The sequence below is a fragment of the Hyaena hyaena genome, unplaced genomic scaffold (genome assembly GCF_003009895.1).
Source record: "Hyaena hyaena isolate Hyena2069 unplaced genomic scaffold, ASM300989v1 scaffold_184, whole genome shotgun sequence".
In the NCBI taxonomy this organism is placed as follows: Eukaryota; Metazoa; Chordata; class Mammalia; order Carnivora; family Hyaenidae; genus Hyaena; species Hyaena hyaena.
In genome coordinates this window covers 2,690,282-2,707,524 of record NW_024080817.1, presented here as the reverse complement: position 1 = coordinate 2,707,524, position 17,243 = coordinate 2,690,282, and the positions used below count along the sequence as shown (strand labels likewise).

The 17,243-nt window shown below is 42.1% G+C and overlaps 1 protein-coding gene across 1 annotated transcript in view; it reads right to left on the bottom strand.

The window, feature by feature from the left end:
* LOC120237592 (estrogen receptor-like) overlaps window positions 1-17,016 on the bottom strand; it is a gene marked incomplete at its 3' end in the record, with an annotated part of 81,452 nt that extends 64,436 nt beyond the window's left edge. Inside the window, exon 1 of the mRNA XM_039240976.1 lies at window positions 16,565-17,016. Coding sequence (XP_039096907.1) covers window positions 16,565-17,016 — 452 coding nt within the window. The remainder of the gene's footprint in view (window positions 1-16,564) is intronic.
* Window positions 17,017-17,243: the final 227 nt, after the last annotated feature.

The following is a 17,243-nucleotide window of genomic DNA, read 5'->3' as shown; positions in this document are numbered from 1 at the left end:
TCCAAGGACTTGGAAAATCTCACTCACATTCCATTCCCTGTGGTCTCAGTCAAAAGGCGTTAGGGACTTTCCCCCCAGAAAATTATACACATAAGGCTATCTGAACTATACTCAGAAGATCATTGGAGAATTTCTTATACCACTCCTTTTTCACCCCATAGCCTTGATTCTTTTGCACTCTTCCTTGAACCCATGCATTGGAGATCCCCCGTGCCACATACCATCCCCATAAACCCCCACCTAGCCTTCCAAGCCACCATTGCCAAGCTCAAGTTCTCTGCTATCAAGCCTGCCACCCCCATATGCTGCAAACCAAGAGGTGGAGAAGGGGAAACACAGATCTATTTAATATGTTGTCTAGATAGGAGTGCTGCTTTCTTCTTCTAAATCTTTCACACTCTAGAAAAGAGCATTTCAGAGAATTAGTTTTCTAAACTATTTTCTGAAATCTAATCATGATGCAAAAATATGAGAATTTCTCCCAAGACATCCAAGACCAGTGTTGTTTCTATAGCATTCCTACATTACTCCACAAAAGCTACCGCCGTAGTTCTGGCCACAAGGTCTCCTTTCACCAGATCCTACTTCTTGATTTTCTCTTCATGCAGAATTGTAATCTTGTAATATTAACGTTGTAATATTTGCCCTTGTACTTCATCTAGCTTTTCAGGTGATACAATGATCACCTATGTCATTCTGTATTTACTCCAGACCCTCTATCCTTAATTACAATTAATGACAATGACAAAAATAAGGGTGCAAATTCTGTATCGGCCTGCTTCCTTTCCTGTTAAGGAAAAGACAGGCAGGTATTTGTGTACTTGCTAGAAGGGAGAGTCATAAAAAATAACCTTCAGGCTTCAAAAACGAAACACAGTAAACAGGAAGGCAACACCACTATGCCTGCCAGGTTTAACCAATAAAAATGCAAGATGCCCAGTTCAGTTGAATTTCAGATCAACAAAAAAGAATTTTTTAGTGTAATATTGCATAGGACACAGTTATGCCTAAAATTTTGTATTATTTATTTGAGACTAAAAGTTACCGGCACATCCCATATTTTGTTTGGCAATCTCAAATATAATGCTTTTCAGAGAAGACAACAGAGATCCACAAATCCGGCAGAAATTACAGAGTTGAGTTCAGGACAGCAGGGAAGGCTAATCATAACAGGCTTAACCATGCTTTTCTCATCAAGAGACAAGAGCCGATTTTAGACAAAATTAGGCAGGCTGAAGGAGCATTAAGTCTTGGGCCAAAGGGATATCACATTAAATTAATGTTCACCCATTTACTAAAATTGCCTAGGAAGTTAAAGGACTAATAATGCACCTTCTGATTCACGCAGCTTCGGTCATTCACAGGTAAGCACTATGTAGAAAAGTCCCGTGAGGCATGTGGCTTTAATAGACCTTTCCCACTTTCTGTCTTCCTGTGGTCTCTCTCCCTTGTGTAGATCCAATTAGTAAGTTTTAGCCTAGATTCTGAGGGGATTAAAATGATCATCTTCCGAGGAGAAATACTGACTGCAAAAAAGTCACCACTGACCTAATCATCATTTCTAGGTGTCACATCACCTGTCCATAAGAAGCCACCAGAACACAGATTGCAGGGCAAACGCCTCTCAGAATATCACTGTGGTAGCTTGGTTTCCAACTTTTTAGTGGAAATCATTTTGCTGAGAGCATATTGGTGGCACTTTCAGAACTGGAAGTAAATATATTTTGGTCTACAATTTTTCACAAAACAGAAAAAAGAAGGGCAACCTGAAAAAGTCTATAGTAACTTCTATCACCTCAAATTCTTTTTCTTTCATATATATCTACGCCACGAAATGTTAGTAAAAACAGATTTAATTTCTACATGGTTCCCTTCACAGTGCTATGAATGACAAGATTAATATCTCCTTTCTATATATTTTACCTGCAAGTCTAACCATTAAAGAGCTGTTAAAATTCATTAACAGTTCAATAACATAAACATTAACAGTTCAATAACAGTTTCAATAAAATTGAAAGTGAAAAAGTCTATAGTTTCGTTTAATTACAAATCCTCTCTCGACAAATTTAAATTTCTATAGAATAAATGATGTCGGGGGCGCCTGGGTGGCTTAGCTGGTTAAGCGTCCGACTTTCGCTTGGGTCATGATCTCGCGGTTCGTGGGCTCGAGCCCCGCGTCGGGCTCTGTGCTGACTGCTAGCTCAGAGCCTGGAGCCTGTTTCAGTCTGTGACTCCCTCTCTCTCTGACCCTCCCTTGCTCACGCTGTCTCTCTCTCTCCTAGAAATAAATAAAACATTAAAAAAAATTTTAAAAAAAAGAATAAATGATGTCAAATGATCTTGGTTTCGTGCAGTTATAACCCACTGGCCACACGTGCCCTTCGTTAACACATTTATCAGGAACATGAATCAGACTTAGGACATGTGGCTCCATCAGTTGCCATTCTTATTAAACTTACATTTCATTTCCTGGAACAATATGAAACTACAAAGGGAAACATTTAATAGTAAACAGTATACAACGAACGTTGGGTTTGCTAATTAGCTTCAAAGAAAACGCATGTTTTTCAATAGAGGACCATGTTTAAAAAAAATTATATCATAACCTGGCTTCTGGGTCAAGCACAGATTGAGCTTTTTCTTTTTTAATTTTGCCAATACTAAGGTGAAATATCTATTAAGAAATAATGCAAGTTCCATTTTCACATTCGTAATTGTGAAATAAAAATAGCACCCAACTGCCTTAGAAATCTGAAAAGAGTCAATGTAAGTTTCTAGAGAAATCTAGCCCTTCCTGTTAAGCCCTGAAAACTGAAAAAAAGAAAACAGGAAAGAAAATCTTCAAGCACAAAGTAAATAAGATATAGTTATTAAAACTGAGAAGACATGATCTACCCGTAATTACAGGAAATCAACGTCTACTAGTGTCTTAAAACTGATGTGCCAAACCAAGGGGCACCTGGTGGCTCAGTCAGGTAAGCGTCCAACTCCTGATCTCAGCTCAAGTCATGATCTCAGGGTCCTGAGTTCAAGCCCTATGGAGGGCTCCAAACTGGGTGTGACACCTACTTAAAAAAAAAAAAAAATTACAAGAAACAAAACTGAAGTGGCATACCAAGGTTATAAATTCTCACTTGGGCCATACACCAATTAAACAGATGGCCTGTCCAGACAGGCAGGGCTGGTACACTCACTTCTGCCATCATTAGAGTTCTGCAGCGAACAGTATCAGGTATTCCTTCATTCCACTCTGCTTAAGCTTCCATGCTCCACACTAGCCCTTGGTGAAGGGAGGCTGGTCACACCTCCATGCATTACGTATGAAGTCACTGGCTTGAAGCACCATGCGTTCTCTGCCTGCACTGATATTGTGGGGGAGCCCCTTCCCCTCTCTAGATTTTAACTGCTTTGCTTGGAAAATAAAGAGGTAGGAAGACCTCATGCTTAAGGCCTCTCCTAGGTTTAACGTACTGTAATTTCATGAATTTTTCTGTGTAAAAAGAGGACTGAATCAAATGAACACTACTTGTGCCCAGATTTAAAAGTCTTCGGTGGGTTTCACATACAGAGAAAAGTATTAGATTGCTGTCAGGAATTCTTTGTAGGATTTTGTTCAACGGCTCCTTCTGATACTAGAAGGGAAAACCATCCCTCTGCTTAATGGAAAAAGAAAAAAACAACTTTGAAACATGCTTTTAGCAAGCATCATAAAAATAGCCATTTCCCATAAAACTAAAAGAAGCAACCTGGGGACATAATCTAAGATTAAAGCATTGTCACAACTAACTATAAAAATAGCACAAGGCTCTCTCTCTGCCCCTCCCCTTCTCACACTGTGTCTCTGTCTCTCAAAAATATATAAACACTAAAAAATTTTAAAAATAAATAGTACAAGGAATTAACAAACCAACTGCCAAATAAATCAGTCAGTGACAGAAAACATCCTATCAATTTTTCTGCATACTCTAGATGGTGAAACTTGAACTCCAAAGTCCAGCTTTTAGACTTAGAATCCCTAATCTTCCGTTACTGAATTATTACTGGCTGTGTGACTTGGGCAAGTCACCTCCCCTCTCTCAGTCTTAGTTCTGTTGTCCATAAGCTAAGAATAATAACAGTACCAGCCTCTTGTGCTTGGTATAAGGATACCTATGAGATCTTCCATTTAAGGCTTTCAGCAAGGTCGCTGGTGCACTACACTCAAAGGAAACTAGCCATGGCTATTATTCAAGTTATTTCTCTGATTCTTAACAATTTATCTTTATTTGCTTAATTCAACAATTTGGCTCTATAAATTATTGAGCAGTTATTCTGTCAAACGAACTGGACTAGAAATGTAGGACGGATCAGGCTACAAGACCAGTAATCTCTTTACAGCCTCACCTGCCCTTCTCTGCCTGGCTAACTCCTCTTTCCATCAAACCTTTTGGACCTCTGCATTTATAGAAGGGGGTTTTCCCTTGGGTTAAGGGCCCCTCCACAGTCTGCTGGTCTCTTCTCTGTGACAATTCTTATTCCACTGTTTTTTAATTGTTTACACATTCATCCTCTCTCTCTCACCGCCCATAAGCAACTTGACAATAGATTTGGTATCCAATATCTACAGCTACCATAGAAGTCAGTACCTGATCAACATTTAATAAAGCTTGCCAGAAAAAAAAAAAAAAACTTGCCAAGTGAGTGAATATATCCATTAATAAATAAATTCTATTAAGTTACTCTAACTTATAAAATTAATAAAATCCATAGACAAATTTAGATACAACCATAATGAAAGGCTTTCTATGGGGATTTGCATCATAGAAGGACCAAAAAAAAAAAAAGGTGCTATGTGCACCAAAAACATGTGAGAGAATGCCAGGTGGAAAACCCAGCTGGTAGGGGCGACATTTGAGCTGAACCTTGACTTTGGGTGTAACAGAGATGGGACCAGACAAAAGAAAGGTACACACTAGAGATGGAAATAACTGTGAGGAAGTGGGAAAGTGCCATTTAAATATGGTTTTGAACAGGAGCTTCATGGATGAGAGGAGATTAGCCAGAATCAAATTACAAGGGCTTTGAATACCACACTATGGAGTATGCATGTGTTCTGTGACTGGGCAGAAGCCACTGGAGGGTTTTGAGCAGAGGAAGGATCAAGTCAAGTACACACTTGGGTAGTAAGCTCAGGTAGCAAATTGGAAAATCAATCAGAGTGTGAAAGCTTGAAAGCTGAAAAGCCAATCGGGAACCTACTGCAGCGATAACAGACTGCTGGCCATGGCGGCAAACGAGAGAATGACATGAGAGACACCAGAGAAGAAACTTCTTGTCTGTGTGCTTTCAGATGTTCTAAATGACTGGCACTGCATTTCTGTGGCCTACAGCTGTCCGATACAGAAACGCTAGAACCTGTGAACACTTCTCTAAGTTACCTGATAACTTCGCTAGTCATTTCCAAGGTCAAACACAGACTTCTTAGAAAAGCACCTTTGGTTTCATAGGTCACAAATGCTGAGCACCAGAAACAAAGAACAAGGAACCAGAAAGCCCCACATCATTGGGGTAATAGTCCCCCATCATTTGGGGCCTAGAACTTGCACAGCAAGTCAAGTCATGTAGGCCATCGAGGAGACTCATGTTCGCTACTAACCCGAGGAGCTACATTAAACACGTGCTGAGACTTCGAGCATTTGCTTTTAACTGATGACTCTGGGCAGTCACATGAGGAAACAGGCAGCGGTGAGAACTGAACAGCGTGGGAAAGCCTCACCAAACTGCACCCTGGGCATTCACATCGAGGTGGAGTGCCTGGATACCACTCACTTCCCTTATAGACAAGTGAGTTTTCTAAAATGCAAAGGAGGCAGGGGGAGTGAAGGAAGGAAGCATTAAACACTGCATACATTATGGGGCACCTGGGTGGCTCAATCGGTTAAGCATCTGACTTCAGCTCAGGTCATGATCTCTCCATGAGTTTGAGCCCTACATCGGACTCTGTGCTGACAGTTCAGAGGCTGGAGCCTGCTTTGGAGTCTGTGTGTCTCTCTCTCTCTCTGCCCCTCCTCCACTCACGCTCTGTCTCTGTCTCTCAAAAAATAAATAATAATAAATTTTTAAATGTTTTTAATTAAAAACAATTGCACACATTTTATTTGCTAAAAAACTTCTGCAAATACTTCATGATAAAAAAAGAGTACACGAAGGGAGCTTTAACTCAGTCCTCCACATCAAAGACTCTAGGGAACGTTCTAAATGTGCACCTGGAAATGTAGTGCAATCAATTAACTGTACTGATATTTAGAGGGTTAAACTGTATAAACAATGCTAGAGTCTGGTGTGTGGCAACTATCAGAAGAGTTCAAGGAAGGAGAACTCTCGCAGGGGTGAGAGAGGTTAGGGGGCAGGAGAGGTCTAAGGGTTTCAATTACTATCAATTATCTAAATCCTGAACAAAACCCTACATCACGCAGGCTACCTGGCATAGGTGTGTGCGTGTTTCCTAATTTCGTCTTCACCTCCTGTGGCAGAAGCCTGCAGCCTCGTAGTCTTCTTCAATTTACTCGCTTTGCATCTAGTCAGCATCCAATGCACCTGCCCGCTTCAAGTATCATTTTGGAAAGACGATGGTAGAAATTCACGCTATGTCCATCCTTCTCCCTCAGCGCCTCTTTTTACCCTCTGCTTCTGAGACCCGTGTGGCTGGATGAACTGGAGATTGGAAGCGAGGCGGACCCGAGTTTCAATGGTTCTCCCCGGCCCAGCATGGCAAAATCACCTGGCTGATTCTGTAATCATCCTTGATTCTAACACACAGCCACAGTTGGAAATTCAATTTTGCAGAGGCACTATAATGTCAGTTTCCGTCCCTCTCCCTTCTCCGTGTTCCTGTTTTCCAAATCACAGAGAAGTGCCTTCCTTGCCCTCTATACATCAGAGCCTCTCTGCAAACTGCTTACCACATTTTCAACTCCTTCCCTCTCTGGGACTGGTCCAGCCCACAGTGCCTAATGCCCCTCACTTTTTTTTTATTGACAGACTTATTTTTACTTATCTGGAGTTTATTACAATTGCTTTGTTTTGTTTTTCTAGAATACCACTTGGCATATATTAAGCATTCCAAGAAATATTAGCTTCTTGCTTACTTTAGGTTGTAGAGTTTAGCTTCTAATACAATAAGGTATTAAAGTTAAGTTGGACCCTGGAAGGCAAAATAAACAAATACAGGGAAGTCACAAATATTCCAGAGTCCTAAGCCCTCATAGTCACCTTCTTCAGTATAAAGTTGTCAGTTCCCTTCTAAAGCAGTCATAAAAACAATGACTTGCTATGTGCCAGGCATGTTTTCAAACCTTGACATCTATAAACTTGTTTAATCCCCACAACAACTGAAAGAGATAGGTCCTATCTTGACTGGCATTTTACAAATGAGTAAACTGAGGTACACTGAACCAGAGATCACAACTAGGCAGGAGTCAAGCCAGAAACAAAAGCTGTTGGCCTCCCAAATCTGTTCTGAAATCACTCTGTTGCATACTAGCAATTCTCATTATTTGCAGTATGACTGCAAATATTATTTGATATACTTATTATTTGTAGTATATCTCATTATATCTCATTATTTGCAGTATAACTTTAAAGTTATGACTTTAAAGTTTCCATGAACAGTAGATTAGTGAATACTAACCCAATGCTCCAGAGGGAAATATGGGGTGATGTTGTTGGAAGCCTCTGATCATAACATTTTCATCAACCAACTAATACATAGCCTAATTTAATGTATGTCTGTTTAAAGATATCATATTTAGCATGTATTGGTGATTCATTAACATTGAACTCTCATAGCCAACAGCACTATTATTCATGCCCAAAGTTTACCTACCACACTTATTTTCTACATCAGATACAACACAGCCTTCTTGCACTTGGGAACATTAGACAGCACTTTGGCGTGATGCTTAAGAGTCCTCTTAAACAGCAAAGTCACCAACAAAAAACACAAAAATGAAAAAAAAAAAAAAAGTGGCATTGCATGGACCTGGACAGGACACTTGTTTACAGCAGGAGAGCCGACCCAAGAAGGGAGAGTGTTGCCTTGTTTGACCTCAGCTGGGAACACGCATGTCAGATGACTCAAAGTTTTCCCCACTCTGAACAAGTCTGCAAATGCCCGAGAAAGTGCCATGACTACTGATTTGGGGGTAATAAATAAATTTCAGCAAGGAGGCAAATTCAAAAATATGGAATCCCCAACTAATGAGAATCAACTGTGCTTGGAATACCCTTCGGATGCCTTTCTACTTTTATCCCTAAGGGAGAGGGATTCTCAAACTCCCCACACTCCTCCAATCCCATCTAAGGATCTCCTCCTGAATGGCCACTGTCCCAGAGAGGCCTGAGCAAATCCATGTAACTGATGCTTGCTGCCCACCACCAGTCATCCACTCAGCTAAAAGCTTCTCGTGACTTCCATGTGCCATGCACATTGCTAAGAGCTGAGAGGAATGTGCTGAATAAGATATATCTCTGTTTAGGCTACTGCTCACGGATTCCTCCTATTAGAAATCGAAGAGATTGCCAAAGGTCCCATGGGTTTTTCAGAGAGCTAAAGAAAATAGCTTCTCAATGTAACTAAATTGTATCTTGTACTCAGAATATACATCCTTTCTCTCTGAATTGCTTGAAATATTCTTGGATAAGTAAATATAGTCATTTGTGAGGTCTTCCAAAAAAGGCAGATAACAGGGGAGCCTGGGTGACTCAGTCAGTTAAGCATCCAACTTCATCTCAGGTCATGATCTCACGGTTCGTGGGTTTGAGCCCCGCGTCAGGCTCTGTGCTGACAGCTAGCTCAGAGCCTGGAGCCTGTTTCAGATTCTGTATGTGTCTCTCTCTCTGACCCTCCCCTGCTCACACTGTCTCTCTCTCTCTCTCTCTCTCAGAAATAAATAAAAACATTTTTTTAAAAAAGCAGATAACAAAGTTAACAGTAAAGGACCCTTAAAATCAATTATGTTTCTGACAATGTTGTGTTGTGAACATTTCACAAAAGCAAAAAACAAAAACAAAACAAAAAACACATCACTGAAAATACTGTTAAAAGTAAAACGAATCATAGATGCACCTGATTATTCAAACAGAGTGTTTGGTTGACAGAATAGGGAATTCCACTCAGCTTTAAATGCCTTGTGTAAATTCACATGCATCCAGAACTCTGAGAGACACAGCGGCCAAGGCTGTCCTTCAGTTACCTCCATACAAATACACATGCAGAACACGTGGCCCTCAGACCCCACCCCCCCATCCACACACCTACTGTGTGCTAACCCTGATATGTGAACTGCTAGGAATATAAAAATGTGTTTTATTTCATCTCTGCCACTGATCAGCTATACAACTGGGGACAAGGTAACCAAATGAATGAATAAATGAGTGAACAGTCAAAGCAATTCCACTTAAGTGAAAATTTCTTTCTGATTTTGTTGGTTTTATTTCTATCCTTAGAGACAAGAAAAAAAAATGTTTTTAAAGCTTTTATGTAGTTAATGCTGCTATGGGTTATTCTTACACCACTGGCTTTCTCATGCTAGGTAGGAACTCTATTGAGCCGTGTTCCAAATTTCATTAAAACAACAGATGAAACAGGTCAATAAAGAAATAAACCAGATGGGGCGCCTGGGTGGCTCAGTTGGCTAAGCGTCCGACTTCAGCTCGGGCCATGATCTCACGGTTCGTGGGTTCAAGCCCCACATCGGGCTCTGTGCTGACAACTAGCTCAGAGCCTGGAGCCTGTTTCAGATTCTGTGTCTCCCTCTGTCTCTGACCCTCCCCTGCTCACCGTGTCTCTCTCTCTGTCTCTCTCCTAGAAATAAATAAAACATTAAAAAAAGAAAAAAGAAAAAGAAATAAACCAGAAAAGGTGGAAGAAAAAATCTAGGACTATGCAGAGGGAGCAACTAAAACAGAGAGAGGAAAGAAAGAAAGAGAGAGAGAGAGAGAGAGAAGAGAGAGAGAGAGAGAGGAAGCTACCTAACTTAACAGAGAAAAAGAAGCCAAAAAGAGTTTAAAGAACATCAGAAAACAAAGCAAAGAAAGGAGAAAATATGAGAACGAATTACTAAAAAAAATCAGCAGAGAACAGAGAAGTATGCCAATGCAAAAATTACTATTTCTAACATCATTTGGTTGCAGGGAAATTAAAAGAAAATGGTCTTTTACTTCCAGGATCTTAGAAAAATAATCCCAAGTTTTTCTATGAGAAAAGTGAGTCAAGTTGCCAAAAAAACTGCCCAGGAAGTAGTGCCTGGCACACCACGTCATCAGCTGGGGCCCTACACATGCCGCCATGTGGGAAGGAGCCCCGCAGCCAGAGGAGGATGCAGGCTGGGAATGGCAGCAGGTAGCCAGGGGCTTTCAGACCAGACAGTTCTGTGGCTTCCAAGCTGGAGGTGAGAATCGCTCCCCCCGAAACCGGCAACACTTGGGGAACTGTCTAAAAGAAGAGCCCCAGGGCACCTGGGTGGCTCAGTGACTTGGGCTCAGGTCATGATCTCTTGGTTTGTGAGTTCTGTGAGTTGAAGCCCAGAGCTGGGCTCTCTCTTTGTGCTGACAGCTCAGAGCCTGGAGTCTGCTTCAGATTCTGTGTCTCGTTCTCTCTCTGCCCTCCCCCTGCTCGCTCGCTCACTCTCTCTCTCTCTCTCAAAAATAAGTAAATATTACCAAATAAATAAATAAGAAGAGCCCCATCCGAGTGTATCCAGGGCTTATTTGGAAATAACTAGTCCTGAACACTTCTTAATTAGCTTTATTAGCTTTAGGTGAGCTTCTAAATTTTTCCCAAAGCATAATTCACAGAAAGTAGAAAATTACAAGACCAAGTGGCCTACTATCTCATCAACAAGCACACAATTAAAATAGATGTTACAGGAACAGACTAAGGACCCAATTTTGCCCGTCTAAAAAGTGCAGAGGAGAAACCAAGAAAAAAACAAAACAAAACAAAACAAAACAAAAAATCCAGGCTTGTTTGGAGATTTCTTTTTAAATTTTCTGTGTAGTAGTCATAGGTACTTGTTAGACTTATGGTATTAATATAATTGATAGTATCATCATTGAAATATTGACTACTTAAATTATAACCACCCCAATAAGTGAAATCCATTACAAGGATTTGATTTCAGCATAGGGCAAACGTGTCCGGGCTATACAACAGGCAACCAGAACTACTCCCTACCCCAGCTAACACCAGACCCTCGTCACCACCAGGACCGCCCTCAACATTATCTCTTCATCACGTCACCGCATCACTTACAAGTGGCAGTCATACCGTTTCTTATTTGACCCAGCTTCTTGAAATGATTACTTTATTACTACATCAAATTTCATCAGCTAGGACCAAAATAGTTGTCTTTCTATCTTTCCTATTTTTAATACAGTCTAAACATACACACATAATCGAAAGTCTTGCTGATTAATGCAACGCTTCCCTCAAAATTCCTAATAATATTCTCCAAGGTGCAGGACTCAGTAATTATGGTTTCTTCCCTCATGAGATCAAGAATATCATAAAGGTGCTTCACCTCCAGCCCACTGAATTCTCTGGATCGCAGAAGGCAGCAGGTGTGTTATGTTTTAGAAGTGGGGCAAGGGACTGCTCAAACACACCTTTTTAAAAAAAAATGGCATTATCGGGGTGCCTGGGTGGCTCAGTTCGTTAAGAGTCCAACTTCGGCTCAGGTCATGATCTCACAGTTCATTGGTTCGAGCCCCGCATCGGGCTCTGTGCTGACAGCCAGCATGGAGCCTGCAGCCTGGAGCCTGTTTTGGATTCTGTGACTCCCACTCTCTCTGACCCTCCCCTGCTCACACTGTATCTCTGTATCTCTGTATCTCTCTCTCTCTCTCTTTCAGAAATAAATAAAACATTTAAAAATTTTTAAAAAAGAATTATAAAATAAAGATGGCATTATCTATGAATGCATTGGCAGAGTTTAAAACATAAGATAACACTACTTAATGGCTTTGACAGGCTGCCTTCTTTCTATGAAATCTCTCACACTTTCACTTTGGTTCGTTTGTGTTCAAGTGTCTGCATTTGGGGGATTTACAAAGCATCTTTCTCTGGGGTGTGCGTCTTGGTGCTGAACAGTTGTGGCTGCTCTACACTTTCCTTCCTCACTAAGCAAACGGAGTCTTGGAATGAAGCTAAATGACTAATTTGTCCTGTCCATTCAATGGATCCTGGAAAGAAGGGAACATACCTAGCACACAATTCCTTGTGCTGGGTTCTTCTAAAGTTACATTAAAAATAATACTGCCGTCACAAGAAGGAATCAGATGTATTAGTTTTGTGCTCAGTAGGTGTTTTAGAAAAATATATAATTATAATTCATATCTTTCCTTGTGTAAAACTATTTTCACATAATCAGGGTTTTGGCTTTTTTAAATATATCTTAAACAAATGTTATTTATGAGAAGCCAGGCTGCAAACAAATGTTGCGGATGGTGATAAAGATATTGTTTAAATTTGACTTCGACAGAAAATGATTTCATATTATCATTAATTTATATTTCCAGTGAAAACTCCTGACCACTTAAATATGTCCTTCCCTGCTATCTTTGAGCTTGTAAAAGCACCAGAATGAATACTACTAGGTGGAGGAAATAATAAAATATTGAACTCTTTGATAGCTTATGCACTGCTTTCATATATACTATCCCGCCTGACAAAATTATTAATATCTTATCATTAACAGAGAGTTTGCCATCTTGCATAGTTTTTCCTGATAATGTATGGCTCCTGCACTTGTTTCCTTGCTCCCCTGTCTTTTATATTCTTAAAACAAGAGGAAACCAAAATGCTAAACCGGAATCTTCCCAAATTCTGAACGTCATATCCGAAATATATTCACAAAAGCAATCCAAGGACCCAAATTAACTGAGTTCGAGAAAGCAGATTAGAATAAGTGGCAATTATCCTTCAGGAGCTTTTTACCAAACAGGTACAAGCCCCATGGAGTAGGTGAAAATGAAATGGGGATTCAAGATGCTATTCCGTTTTCAACCTAAAATACACTCATTCTCGAGGCAGTATGTGGCTCCTTCAACTATTCTTAGACTAACGCAAAACGTCAGGCAAACAGTAACAACTTAAATGAGTAAAATGAGAACAGATATAAAGGGTCCTAAAGTATCACCTAAATACAAGGGAAGAATTATTGGAAACTTGAAAATTAGCGATTCAAATCTCTCCCTACAAATGAGCTTTATTCAAAGTTGAGAAATAGTTTTAAATGATCACCAGTGAAATATTCACTCAAAATATGCCCTCAGCCAGCATACAAATTACAGGGCATGGACTCCGATGCAAAAGTTCTGCGCGTCTGTTAAGTTTTCGGGAAGAAGTGGGCAATGTTGAATGAGGCTTTAGTAATATTGGGTAGTAAAACTGAAATGAATGTGGAGCACTAAATACTTAATTTGACTTTTTAAAAATATGGTGGATATAATTACATTTCATCTTTAGTTTTATTCAAACCTCCTAAGTTGTTTGAACACTAAAAAGGAACTGCACATGAGATGAGTCCCAGTTGCCTTCATTATGAAATTTCAGGTAAGATCCATCCTGCAAAGCCACAGCTCTGCCTGCTTACAAATGCATTCCCTCTCAAAAACTTGTTGCGACGTGTGACCATTTTTCTCACATTATTGTATGCCCAGCGCAGTTTTACCTATCACATTTCTTTATAGATAGATATGGCTGCATACTGCAGCCAATAGAAGAAAGTAACCATAGTGTCTTAATGCTAAATGATGTGAAGTTCAGCTAAATTCTCTGAACATCCCAGTGGGACAGTCAGGTAGACGATCCACACGACACCATCATTTTACAAATGGAAAACTTAAGAATCACAAATAGTAAAGCGTAATCTAACTGACCTGAAGACACCAGCTAACTTCTAGGGGGAAAAGAAAATAAAAACGACTTAAATAGCTTTTTGGTTTGTGTAGCTAAAACGACCACCCACTCCCCTGAATTTTTTGTTTCTACTGACCATAACACGTAAGACCACTAACTTTCAAACTTCCACAGCAAGAAATACAGTTTACATCATAGTCGGCACATACAGGCATACAGAATTAAAACAAATTTTCCAGAACAGAACCCACCCTTACTAAATATCATGCACTCTGATATCTTCTATTATATTCATGTCTATTTTTTAAAAAAATGTTCTAGACTCACTAACCTGATTTCATGATTGCCTGGGTTATGACCAGCAGTTTCAAAACACTGCTTTCAATCCCCTAAACTTTGGAAACTACTGACGATAAGAGACGGTTTCTAAAAGAGCCTGATCAATTCTTTGTACCCAGAGTTATTCAAACAGGAAAAATGATAGGGCAAAAATATTAAATAACATCTGTCCATCTGAAACAACACTTGCATAAAGTCACCTCTTCCATCCTGGTTCCTGAGAGGCAGATTTCAAACCAAAGAGTAAGGATGTTATAGGAAATAAACCACAAAGAAAAAAAACATTCTAAAACTGAGTTTCCACATAGAATCCCATGTGTATGAGTTTTTACTTCATTATTCAAGTTCTGTGTCGTTATTCTAAACATATTTGAATATCATCCAATGCAAAAAGTTTAAGATGGGGCACATTATAGTGATATTATTTGCCACTGGGATGATGAACAATTCTGAATAAAATGTGGTCCCCTCTTTATGTGACCATGCTCACTTTGTAATTATTAGCAAGGCAGTAAATAATCCACCGAGGAGCAGTCTCATTAGTGCCCATTGAATTCAGTAGGATTAATTTGCAATAAAAGAACTGAAAATTAAATGGAGAGGAAAACAGTTTCTGGAGTCCACCATAAGGTTATGGAATTCACATCATACCAGTGCCTTCCTCCACATCAAAGAGTTTAAAAGGTTGTGAGAATAAGACTTAATCGTTATATTTTGTTCTAACACTTAAAAAAAAAAAAAAAGAAGAAATTCTTTCTCTTTCCATTTTAACCCTGGATGAAAACAAGTAAAATTAATTTGAAATAGGCCAACTTTTTAAAGTTTTGTTCATTCTCTGCCTTTTAAGTAATAATTCAGTCTGAACCTGTTTGGCTGTGGGATGCTCCAAGGTCCTTCGAGGAGGCTCATAGATATGGGGTATGTTCAGATACCCCAAGAGTACACCCTTCAGAATCATCGGGGCCAACCCGCACCTTCCTCCTGTTTCTTCTGCTATGATTATCTCTGGAAATAGAACACTAATAGAAAACAGTCTACACCTTGCAATCCAGAAGGGTGCGGGTGAGGGCAGGAGGCAAGCCCAGACTCCAGTCTGCAGTCTGTGCCTAACTCAGCACCGGGTCATGTGGGCACCCTGAGGCCTTCCAAACTCACTCCAGAGTCTAGCTAGCCTTGGATGCCTAGGGCACGGGTGTTCATCAGAGTCACCCACCTAAGCCCTCCCCAGGTCCACCAGAAAGAGAAAGGAGAAATTGTCAAAGGGGAATGGGAGAAGGGAGAAAAGTATAATCCTAGGGGAGTGGGGGAATAAGGACACAAAACACTGGCCACTTAAGTCACAAATGTGTTCCTGTATGTGCCGGACTGCTAACACCACTTCTACAGGCTGAAAGACACAGAACCCACCTGACCCCGTAGGCCAGAGATGTAATCTAGCTGGCAGAAGAGTTACTTCAAAATGTTCTCTGATGCGGCATGTTTTAAACTCACAAGACACCTATAAATCTGCGACTGTCAGAAGTCCTATGCCAGCAATCTGCTCCAACACTGACCCAGCCAGATAACTCCGAAATCAGAAACTTGTTAAGACTCATTCAATTCTTCTACTGCTCTCCTGAGGAGCGCAATTCAGTCCTAAAGCCCTTGAACTTGGGATGGAGAGGAAGGGGGAAAGGAGGTGCTGGGAAACAAACAAAACAAACAAAACAAACAAAAAGCATCATCGTCATCATAATAGCAGCGTGCATATTTCGAATCCGAAATTCTAGATGAAAGGAAATTTTGCCAGCACATTAAGACAATAATTTCAAATAACAGTAATAATTAAACTCCGAGCTCTGCTAACCCCAAACACCTCTAGCCTTAAATACCAAAGCAAGACACTCACTAGGGGCTCCAAGAGCTTTGCGGGTTTTTTGGACTTTTTTTTTCTTTTGCTTTGGGGTGTTCCCCCCTAACAAATAACCGCCGCTTTGTACGATTTTCCAAAATGGGTTAGGAAGCCCACTGGTTTTCGGAGCTGCCTCTTACGCAGATGACAGGGGGTGGAGAAATAGCATTTTCTTTAAGCCGCCAAGCGAGAGAACTTGGCTCACGAACCGAGATCTGCAAACCACCACCGGCACGGCCCGCGCGCACCGCGCCCCCTCCCCCCCACCCGGGTCGGGCCGCGCGTCCCGCAGCCCCTGCGGCGGTGGTGCCCGGCGCCCAGCCCCGCGGCCCGCCGCCTCCCGCGAGCTCCGGGCGGCGCGGCGCCCCCGCTCCCTCCCGACCGCCGGGCGCGCGGCGGGCCACCCGACGGGGCGCGGCGCGCGGCGCGGGTACCTGTAGAACGCGGGCGGACCGGCCTCGCGCACCGCATAGCCGCTCGGCTCGTTCTCCAGGTAATAGGGCACCTGCTGGCCGTGGGGGTGCAGGAAGGGCGAGAGCTGCGGCGGCGGGTGCAGCAGCACCAGCGGGCTCGGAGACACGCTGTTGAGCGGCGGGAAGCCCCCTAGGCCGTTGGCGCCGAACGCCGCCGCCTCGGACCCGGGGCCGTAGGCGAGGCCGGACTGGCCGTAGACCGGCGCGGAGGGGGCGGGCGCGCCGTTAAAGTCGTACGCGGCGCCCTCGGGATAGTTGTACACGGCGGGCTTGCCGCCGTCCACGTACACCTCGCCCAGGGGCCGCTCCAGGGGGATCTTGAGTTGCGGGCGGTTCAGGGTCTCCAGCTCGTTCCCTTGGATTTGATGCAGCAGGGCCATTCCAGACGCTTTGGTGTGGAGGGTCATGGTCATGGTCAGTGGCCGTGGGCAAGGCGCACACGGTGTCCCCGCGCGACAGAGGGCTCAGCAGCCGGCCGGCCACCTGGAAGAAGAGCACAGCCCGCGGTTAGAGGCGGCGCAGCGCATGTCCCACCGCGAAGCGAGTTCTGGCCCTGCCCCGGGATCCGGCCGGCTCCGTGGAGCCCGGCGGCCTGATGCGAGCAAGTGCAGCCCCGGCGCGAGCGCGCTCAGCCAACTTC